The sequence below is a fragment of the Desmodus rotundus genome, chromosome 9, assembly GCF_022682495.2.
Source record: "Desmodus rotundus isolate HL8 chromosome 9, HLdesRot8A.1, whole genome shotgun sequence".
In the NCBI taxonomy this organism is placed as follows: domain Eukaryota; kingdom Metazoa; phylum Chordata; class Mammalia; order Chiroptera; family Phyllostomidae; genus Desmodus; species Desmodus rotundus.
This window is the reverse complement of record NC_071395.1, coordinates 106135874-106145446: the sequence shown is the minus strand read 5'-3', so window position 1 is coordinate 106145446 and position 9573 is coordinate 106135874. Positions and strand designations below refer to the sequence as shown.

Below are 9573 nucleotides of genomic sequence, written 5' to 3'. Positions count from 1 at the left end.
ACGGGCTCGTGGCCGCCGTCGCGCGGGGGCTGGAAACCGAGGCGTCATTTACTACGGCTTTCGTCCCCCCGGGGCGGAGGGGCGAGGTTGGCGGCGAGCGCCCCGCCTCCTCCGCAGAGACCCGGGAGGCCGGGGGTCGGAGCGGCCCCCAAGTTCTGAAGAAACACCAACTGCGGTGCCCCGGAAGGGGCGCTGCGTCTCTCCGGAAGGCTTGCCCTTCCGCCTGTCACCGCGCGAGGGCAGCCGCTCCCCGCGCCGGAAGGAGCCGTTGCCCGAGCAACGGTAACGTCCGGATTTCGGAGTTCGGCGGCGGGAAAGGCCATGAGTAAAGGCCGGGCCGAGGCTGCGACTGGAGGTAAATGGGCCTTGGGAGCCGGGGAGGCCCAGAGGCGAGCAGGCGGGGGCTCGGCTGAGTGGCCCCCGCGCCGCCTGTCTCATCTCTTCGGTAGCCCCCGGGATCCTCCTGAAGTACCTGCAGGAGCAGAACCGGCCCTACAGCGCCCAGGATGTGTTCGGGAACCTGCAGCGGGAACACGGGCTGGGCAAAGCGGTGAGGACCCTCTCCCGGGATTCCCCCCTCGGGGCCCTCAGGTCACCCTGGGGTCCTGCCCCCTCCAGGCTGCCGTTCTAGCCTTGGGCTTCCTGGGGCTGTGGCGCGCTGCCCCCTCTCCCTGGCTTCCCAGTCTCCCTGGCTGCCCCGCCCGGGGTCACTCTGATTGCTCCGCACCCTCCCCTCTGCCAGGCGGTGGTGAAGGCGCTGGACCAGCTGGCCCAGCAAGGCAAGATCAAAGAAAAGATGTACGGCAAGCAGAAGATCTATTTTGCGGACCAGGTGAGGGACGCCTGCGCTGATTATCACCCGCGCGAGGGCCCAATATGAGGAGCATCGGTCCCTAGTGTGCAGTCTCTTCGGGGGAACTGAGACAGTCCATGAAACCCAGCAGTCTGACGCCATGAAAAGGGCCCCAGCCATTCTTTAAATCAGCGTGTGTCCCTTGCCGTGACCCACACTTCATGAGATTTCCAGACTTGAAATGTAATAGCAGAAAATCCTGAATTGTTGCTCCCAAGACCGATTTCCACCTGGAAGTTCTTATTCCCAATCATCTAGATTAGAACCGCCTCCTGCCAGAGAGTTTTCCTTGTCTCCACCCCCCAACCCCGGAACACACATTCGTTTCGTATCTCCAGCCCAGACCTCCATCTGGGTGTCTCAGATCGTTATGACTGAAGTAGAATGCTCCACCTCTCCCGTCCTCTTCCTCAATGGAATCAATCACTCTGCCGGAGCCAGAGACTAGGAAGCCATTCCTAACCTATCTCACACGGCCAGCCATCACGTCCTCTCCTTCCCACCTGGCACTCCGCGCCAGCGCAGGTGCCCCTCATCTGCTGCAATACCCTAACAGATCTCCTGGCCTCAGACATCGCGGCCAGAGCGACCTGGGTTTGCGCAAACCTAGTCATGCCATTTCCCCCCTCAAAACCCTGGCGCTCTCTAGAACGGGTGAAAGGAAGCACTTGGAGACTTGGCCCCAGCCTGCCTCTGACCTTACCGGTCCCTGTTATTTCTTCACCCATTAATATTGGATCATTGCTATGTGCTCTACTCCTGCATCCTTTGCTCATTGTCCTTCCGCTGCCTACAGTTTTTCAGTCCCTTCTTCCTCTTCTGCCTCTCTGCCCAGCTGGCTCTCACTCATGCCTTAGAACTTCACCCATGCAGCACCTTCTGCAGAAACCTCCCGTGAGTGCTGGACGCCCTGACTGAATGGCCGCCTCGCGTGCTCCCCTCTAGAGGTGCACTGCAGTACAGTTGTCTTTTCACTTGTTTCCCTCACTGCACCGTCCTAGGACGTGCAGACCCCATTTCCCATTCATCTTCCTTCAGCACCCCCACAGCATTTAACATCCAGCAGACATTAAATACTCGTTTAACCGAACCAAACCACCATCAAGCTGATCTTCCTAAAATAGGTTTCATTACGCTACTGCCCTGCTGAAGGTCCCCTAAAGAAGTCGGCAGGTTTCTTTCTGTAAAGGACCAGACCGTTACTATTGTTATGCTCTGCAGGCCGGATGGTCTCCTGCCACAGCTACACAAGTGTTAGGACTGCTCAAGTCCACCGCTGTAGAGTAAAAGCAGCCATAGATAGTTTGTAATGTAGGGTGTGGCTGTTTCTGTATATTTTTAAAACCATCTGGCAGGATTTGGCTGAGAGCCTGTACTTTGCTGCCTCTTGCTGTAAAGGTTTACCTGGCCTTAGTGTAGAGTCCAGACTGCCAGGATGACACTCGCGTCCTTCCTCACCTGCTCCCCCTCACCAACTGAGGAGACCCCTGCTGAGCCCACCACAGTCCCATTCTAGCTGGTTTCCCATGGGAGGGGCTCCGCAGACTTGTACCGAGTCCTCCCATCATGCCTCTTTGCCTACCCAGAGTCTTCCTATTGCAGAAGCCAATCATTTAGGTATCACCACTTTGGAGAGGATGTTCCTTTACTCGTTCGGCCCAGTGAGAGGTTTAACCACTAACCTGACAGATACTCGTCCTATTCAGTATCCTGCCAACGTAGAACCCCTTGAGAACAGGCATGAAGTTTCAACTTTGATGCCTTTTTGTTGGACCCAGCACTAAACTGAATGACTTCTCAAAAGTGCACTCCCGCTATTTCCCCAGGCCCTTTGGAAGGTCGGGGAGTCCCAGGTTCTTAAGTAACATGAATACTGCCTTTCTAGACATGGGTTCCCATCCTGTGTCACCCATCAGCCCTCTTCTTGTCTTCGGCAGGACCAGTTTGACATGGTGAGTGATGCTGACCTCCAAAGCCTGGATGCCAAAATTGCGGCCCTCACGGCCACCGTGCAGAGCTTGCAGCAGAGCTGCCGCCACATGGAGGCTGGTAGGAACGGACTGTTCGGGAGGGTGCCCCTAGCCCCGGGGTCAGTCCAGAGGTCAGGAGTTCCTAAGGGAACTGTCGTCCCATTGCAGTGAAGATCCCTTTGCTGGGCTGCCATGGCTTTACATTAAAAGAAACGTATGACGGCCAGTGGCTTCTGAAATACAAATGGGCAAGACGTGCACCTGCTTTCTTTACCATGATTATCAGTACACTCTTCCCACACTTCCCTTTATTCTAAGCTCTTGTAACTGGCTACAGCTAACAGTCTGTTTAGCCTCACACCAGACCGCTACTTGTAGGTGGAGGAGGAAAGGAAACTATCGGCTTGGCCAAAAAGTCCGTTTAGTTTTACCTGTAAAATAAAAGACACTTTTTCATTTTCATGAATAACTTTATGTCAGATATCTCCCGCTATTGGCTTCCAGTGGGGGAGGCCAGGGGTGCTGCTAAACATCTTCCAGTGCATAAGACAGTCTCACAGCAAAGGATTGTTGGGCCAAATGTCAATAGAACCAAGAAACTTTGCAAACCACTTCTGACACTTTTGAACAGTCACAGCACCTTCTCCACACAGATCTTTTTTTGCCTTTCAGTGGTGTTTTTACCTTTCTTGAAATAAAAAAGCATAATATACTGAAAATGTGTATTTTCATCTTCAATATTAAAATGGCTGCACAAAAATTCTATTTTGCTAATTTAAAAAAAATGCATGTTGACATGATTGTCACAATACAATCTAACAAAGTTGTTTTGAATGAAGTTAAAGACAACTAAGCACAACTAGAGCCATCGTACAGAAAAAAACTAAAGGAACTTTTTGGCCAACCCAGTAAACTGGTAATTGTGTAAGTTTTAACCTCTCCTGAGCATTTCTGAGTAAGGGGCCCATTCCGGACCCTAGGTGTAGAATCCAGAGCAGGCAGAGGCCTGTTTTTCTACCTCAGGGAGCACCCACAGGGAAAGAGAACACCTTTGGGGGATAGCAACTGACCTCAGGGAGATGTGGTTTCAGAGCTGAAGGAGTTAACTAGCACCCTGACAACACCCGAGATGCAGAAAGAGATCCAGGAGTTGAAGAAGGAATGTGCTGGCTACACCGAGAGACTGGAGAACATCAAAGCAGCCACCAACCACGTGACCCCAGATGAGAAAGAGCAGGTGGGTTAGGAGGGCCAGCTGGGACGGCCTCTCCATGCAGAGAAGTGAGGACAAGGGTTGACCCCGGAGACTGCCGACTGCCATGGGGCTAAGGACTGAAAGGAACCTGTTTCCCCCATCTAGGTGTACAGGGAGAGGCAGAAGTACTGCAAGGAGTGGAGGAAGCGCAAGAGGATGGTAAGTGCAGGAACTCCAAGGCAGGCCCTGGAGACGGGAGCCCCAGAGAAGCTGCTGCTCAGTGTCATGGAGCCGCCAGGCAGTGCCCAGTCCTGCCCACCTACAGAGGGCGGTTTTGCTTCTTAGGCGTCAGAGCTGTGCGACGCAATCCTGGAAGGGTACCCGAAGAGCAAGAAGCAGTTCTTTGTAAGTGGATCTCGCTCCCTTCCTTGCTCCCCTGGGCTTCGTGTCTAGGTCTTCTTCACTTGTCTCATTGCCCCACAGGAGGAAGTTGGGATAGAGACAGATGAAGATTACAACGTCAAGCTCCCAGACCCCTGAGAGCCCCTGTGACAGGACTGGGGGCTGGGGACAGACATGTCCCAGAGCGGCTGCCATGTTTAGGCCAGTTTTTGTTGTTAGTGCTGCTGCTTTCCACCTTGGAGCGGAGCAAGTTGGGAGAGGGGCACAGACCTGTGTTAGGCAGAGAGGGTAGGGAGTGCTAGTTGCCCAGAGCGGGTAGCTGTGCTTATTACATCGTCCGCATTTCAGATGCATGAGCTTACCACTTAGATTTGGAACAAAGCTAAAGGAAAGCATTTGGCATTATTTATTGTAATATAATTTGATATAAAAATATTTAATTTCCTCTGGATAATCAAACCTCAGATATCAAATCTGAGGAAGGCAAAAGGGAGCTTGGGGGACAAGGGTAGAGAGAGGCCATCATGCACAGCAGTCAGGGAGCACAGGGCTGTACCTCGGGCTCCCTTGGGTTCTGTACACCCCAGCAGGCCTCCACCCACCCCCAAGCCCTGGGAGGAATGCAGGCGGCCCTGAGAGATGGTGGAGACCCAGGTGTGCCTGACAAAAGCTGGAAGAGGTTTTGAGGCCCAGCTAATTTTCTAAAATTGTAACGTTAGCAAAATTGCATTGTTGGTATTTAGAAAAATAAAGACTTTAACATGTGGAGCTGGGTCGCATTGGACTTTGCTGTACAGTGCTGCTGCCTGTGGGGACAGGGGCAGGTGTAGGTGGGGAGGTTGCTTCTCTACTGCCCAGAGCAGAGAAGGAAGGGGAGAGAGTAGAAGGCAAGAGCAGGAACCTGGCAGCCCTGCCCTGAACTGGCCAGAAAGCCGTGGCTTTACCTTGGGCTGACCAGGCAGCTCTAGCTTAGGCATGAATGGCCTTTCACCCTTTGTAGCTGTGGAAGTAGTTCCTCTTAGTCCTTCTCTCCTGTCCATCTGCCGCCAAAACGGCCAAACTTGGGCCAGTTATCCCCCAAGAGACCAAACAGGCCAACAGTAGTTTCTAAACATGAGTAGATCATATACCGAAATTTGAAACCTGAGGCTTAGGAGAAGGGGGCTGCCCAAAGCAGACCCCCGTTCTGAGGACTTCTATGGGGAGGAGTGGGCGAAGACTGGGCAGGTTCGAGCTCTATGGTCAGTATAATAAATTAATCAGAAGCTTTCACAAAATACACACCCCAGCCCCACTGAGAACGAGGTGGGCTAGGGAACCAAACATTGGGGCGAACCAGCTGACTGGCGCCAGGTGTCACAGTCCAACCTCGTAAGCCCAGTGGCTCTGGGACCAAGCAGGGCCTCGGCTATTCCGTGTGTCAGTAAAGCTGGTTCTTCAGCTGGTGCAGCACACCGATCACGATCTCCCGGAGGGTCTGTAGGGAGGAGAGTAAGAGATGACGCTAAGGTGAGGGCGCAGAGCTGTCTGTGACCCCTGCCCAATTAGGTAGGCTCTCTGTAGTAAGAGCAGCCCCCAGGAAGCACTGATGTCTAGTTTACTTCGCAGTGCCCCAAAACAGGATGGAGAGATGGGCAGCTATATGGTAAAGCAAGTGCAGAGAATGTTCAGGGTAGAATTTAGGTAAGGGGTCCCCAACCTCCAGGGCTGCGGACTGGTACCAGTCTGTGGCCTGTCAGGAACTGGGCTGCACAGCAGGAGGTGCGTGGAGTCAGCCTGCATCAGGGCCTGAGTTCTGCCCTGCCCCCACCCGCCCACCCCCATCCGTGGAAAGAGGTCGGGGACATGCGCTTTAGGCGAGAGACATATGAATGTTCATTGTACATTCTCTTGATGTTCCAGTATGTTTAAAGTGTCTCACTAAAAACGCTGAGAAACAAAAAAGAAAGCAAGAATCTCAGATACAAGTTCAAGCCTCAGAAAAAGTGACCAGTCCTCAAAAGCAGAAGACTCAGTTTAATACCGTTAACAAACCACACCATTACAAATAACAATAAGCCCCGGGAAAGCTACCTTACTAGACCCAGGGTTGGGGGGCCAGAAATCTTGCCAAAAACCCCAAGTAAATCTGTTTCAAGTGACGGGGGCAGCTGAGGAGTGACCGAGGTGGCCACAACATGGGCTAAACCAAGGCCGAACGTGACCTTGCAGGGGTAAGTGCTCAGACTGTACCTGACAAACTGTAATAGGAGAATCTGGACTTCAGAAAGCAGAGGGGGAAATGAGAGTATTTAAAGTTGTAGAAGCACCCTGAAGTGTTTCTGCGACCTGCTTTTCTGAAAATGGCTTGGGTCACGTTGCCTGAAGTCAGGGAGGAGACCCCAGGCCCCATGACCGCTGTTGCCCCATACCTGAGGCTTACAGTGCTCCTCAATCCAGCTGAAGACACAGGCCGACAGCTCCTGAAAGCTGGCCATAGAGATGGAGGCATTGAAGGACTGGAACAGGGAGTCCATGATGCCTTGAAACACGTTGAACTTGACCTGGTCAGAGACCTGATCCTCCCCCTCATGGGGGTTATCCTGATGTGCCTTCACAATCTGCTCATAGTTCCTGAAAGCAAGCAGACCAGGACTAAGGTGCTAGCCACGGCAGCCCTACCAGGTCAGGAGGAGTAACAGGGTGCCCCTACACACCACCCCCACCCGGAAGGGGACTCCCAGAGAACCTGTGGGCTATGTCCATCAGCTAGATACTGTTCCTGGGACACAAATGGAGACCTATCCCCTCCAACCTTCCTTCCATTACCCGAACAGGCTTTCCAGAGTGTCTGCTGTGTGTCAGGGCCTGTTGGGGTACAGGGTCCTGTCTCCAAGTGCCCACCTGAGGGAGCGGGAGTATTATCTGATGGGGACTTTGAGCTGAATGGAGTGGGCCTATGTCCCCTCAGGAGCCTGGTCCCCACGGTTCAGCACCCCCCTTACACTTTCATGATCTTTAGGGCCATGACGTCCTTGCGTAGAGTGGACACCTCCTCCTCCTGCTTTTTCTTTTCCTTGTGTAAGAACTGGATGTAGTCAATAGCTAGGGTGGGGGTGGGAAAAGGAGTGGGCATAGCAAATCCCAACCGGAGGACAAGGCCGGTCCGATCCTGTTTCCTCTGCCCCTGCCCCCCAGCTTTCCCGGTACCACCGCCCCACTGGGGCCAGTGTGACAGCGCCCGAGGCTGGCCTTCCCAGCCCATGGCTCCCACCCCCCTGGCCATACTCTTCTGCAGCACGATGGCTTTGCTGAGCTTTTGGGAGCCAATGGAGAAGTCCTGCTGCTGGCAGGTGGGGACAATGGTCTGAAGGTCGTCATAGCCCCTCTGTGGAGAGAGCGTGGGAAGTAGGTTCCTTAATTCAGAGGGTTAAAGACAAATTGGCACAAAGCTTTTCTCCCATGACACCACGTTCTATGCTCACAACTAAAAGGGGCGAGGAGCTGGAAGGAGGGAGGTGCTTCATTTCCAGGGACTAGACTAGCTGTCCCCGGCCACTTCGGACTGTCTGATGGGGTCAGGGCACAATGAGTCTCAAGTACCCAGGGCCTCCCTGAGCTGGCTGAGGTCTCCCCAATCACCTTGATGGCGTCCCTCCTCTTCTGTTCAGCCTGAGTGTGCGCCCGCCGCCGCCGGTCCTTGTAGGACTCCTTGTAGGACTCCTGGTGGTAATCGCTGTCCTCATCATCTACACTCAAGAGTTGGGGGCAGGAAGAGGTCATCCTGGGGCCCAGTGAGGCCCAGCTAGTCCACCTTTCCCTACCTGGGAAAAAGTGTGCCCAGATGGCAGATGGGAACCTAATATTCTAGATGAGTTGAGAGATGGTGAGACCCTGTGTCTAGCACTAGGGCGCTAGCACCTCACACAGATGGCTGGCGCTTCCTAAGAAAGATACTGAAATGATGGCGTGTCTGAGCCCCGCCAGGTTGGGGGATGTTGCTGCCTACCTGTGTTGGGGACGGAAGAGGCACTGGTGGAACCGATGCTATTAGCTCTGGACACTACACTCCCCTTGTGGGTGCCTTCTACAAAAAGCCCTGGAAAAGAGAGGCCCCGATCACTAAGGGGTAAGGTAGGGGAACACTGCTAGCCCCTTAGACACCTATGGGCACAATGGCTCCCTGACCCTTAAGTGCTGACCTGTCCCCTTAAACTCAAAAGCCAGCCATGCTGGCCCACCCACTTCCTGTGGGGCCATGCTGAAGTGCTGTCCCTGGTGCCTACACTGCTACTGTCCTGACTGCAATGATGCTCCTTGGCTCACAAAGTACCGTCTGGGCTTGATGAGGGCCGTCACTGTTCCATCACTTTCCTGCTCCGGGGCGGAGGGAACTAGCTGCCACCCTCCCGTGCTTCCAGCTCTTGTCCTCCAGCTCCTCCCTCACTGTTTCATGTTCAGGGACAGTGGACTGTGGTCAGGTGTGGCCGAACAGGCCAATCAAACCTACAGGGCTGAAGTGGGAGTGTCAGCCACTCCAGAGCTGCAGCCGGTGGGGGAGGCACTCACCGGGGTCCAGGCTGTTGTCGCTGTAGGCATACTCCACCTGCGGCACCGAGTAAGGGAGAAAAACTCATCAGACCTCCATCCTGGAGACAGTCGCCACGGCTCACTCGGCGTGCACGCGTACGCGCACACACGGGTGCGCGGGCAACTAAAGGACGGACACACACACGTGCAGGCAATTAAAGGATTTACCCCAGAGCCAAAACTGTTTAGTTCGTGGGAGTGCCGCCCCTCGGCATGGTCGCGTCGCCCCACACCTCCACTTTCCCAGTCCCAAACCCCGTACCCTCCCACGCACACAAGCCTCAGTCATCTCCCCACCTTGGGGCGCGCGGGGGTCGAGCCGTCTGCTCTGCAGCCTCTGGGCCCAGAAAGAGAAGGTGGGGGTACTTCGGAGACCAGAGAGACTTCCCTCATCTTCCGGGGACCCTACGTGCACGCACCCGCCCCGCCCTCCCCTCACCGGCGTGCTCGCCCACGGGGCTTGCCTTGACCCAGGGGTCCTCTGGGGAGGCGCCGGGTTCCGTCATCTCCGACCCACCGCACCGGAAATCAACCAGCGGGTGCGCGCGCGCCTCGCAGCCCGGGTGGGGGGGCGGAAAGCGAGG

At 54.7% G+C, this 9573-nt stretch overlaps 2 protein-coding genes across 5 annotated transcripts; one reads left to right on the top strand and one right to left on the bottom strand.

Annotated features, from left to right (window-relative positions):
- Positions 1–207: 207 nt before the first annotated feature.
- On the top strand, positions 208–5188 carry PSMC3IP (PSMC3 interacting protein). Its single transcript, XM_024553526.3, has 8 exons — positions 208–355; positions 450–550; positions 743–832; positions 2791–2902; positions 3915–4060; positions 4184–4237; positions 4364–4423; positions 4502–5188. The coding sequence occupies exons 1-8, from the start codon at positions 322–324 to the stop codon at positions 4556–4558; spliced, it is 654 nt and encodes a 217-aa protein (XP_024409294.2). The 5' UTR covers positions 208–321; the 3' UTR covers positions 4559–5188.
- MLX (MAX dimerization protein MLX) lies at positions 4804–9567 on the bottom strand. Of its 4 annotated transcripts, none has more exons than XM_024553522.3 (8): positions 9454–9567; positions 8969–9005; positions 8409–8498; positions 8042–8148; positions 7688–7787; positions 7405–7504; positions 6832–7033; positions 4804–5897 (listed from the first exon to the last, which is right to left on the bottom strand). In XM_024553522.3, the coding sequence occupies exons 1-8, from the start codon at positions 9493–9495 to the stop codon at positions 5841–5843; spliced, it is 735 nt and encodes a 244-aa protein (XP_024409290.1). In that variant the 5' UTR covers positions 9496–9567; the 3' UTR covers positions 4804–5840. The 4 variants fall into 4 exon arrangements, with proteins under 4 accessions (XP_024409290.1, XP_024409289.2, XP_024409292.1 ...); XM_024553521.3 differs by lacking the exon at positions 9454–9567 and adding an exon at positions 9287–9430; XM_024553524.4 differs by lacking the exon at positions 8409–8498.
- Positions 9568–9573: the final 6 nt, after the last annotated feature.

Bases quoted from the DNA above. Each gene is read 5' to 3' on its own strand.
- PSMC3IP (XM_024553526.3), top strand. From the start codon at position 322: ATGAGTAAAGGCCGGGCCGAGGCTGCGACTGGAG. The intron at 833-2,790 runs GTGAGGGACGCC...TGTCTTCGGCAG, and splicing joins AGATCTATTTTGCGGACCAG to GACCAGTTTGACATGGTGAG. The intron at 4,238-4,363 runs GTAAGTGCAGGA...TTTGCTTCTTAG, and splicing joins GGAGGAAGCGCAAGAGGATG to GCGTCAGAGCTGTGCGACGC.
- MLX (XM_024553521.3), bottom strand. From the start codon at position 9,382: ATGAGGGAAGTCTCTCTGGTCTCCGAAGTACCCCCACCTTCTCTTTCT. The intron at 8,499-8,968 runs GTGAGTGCCTCC...TCTCTTTTCCAG, and splicing joins CGACAACAGCCTGGACCCCG to GGCTTTTTGTAGAAGGCACC. The intron at 5,898-6,831 runs GTATGGGGCAAC...TCCTCCCTACAG, and splicing joins AGGAGCACTGTAAGCCTCAG to ACCCTCCGGGAGATCGTGAT.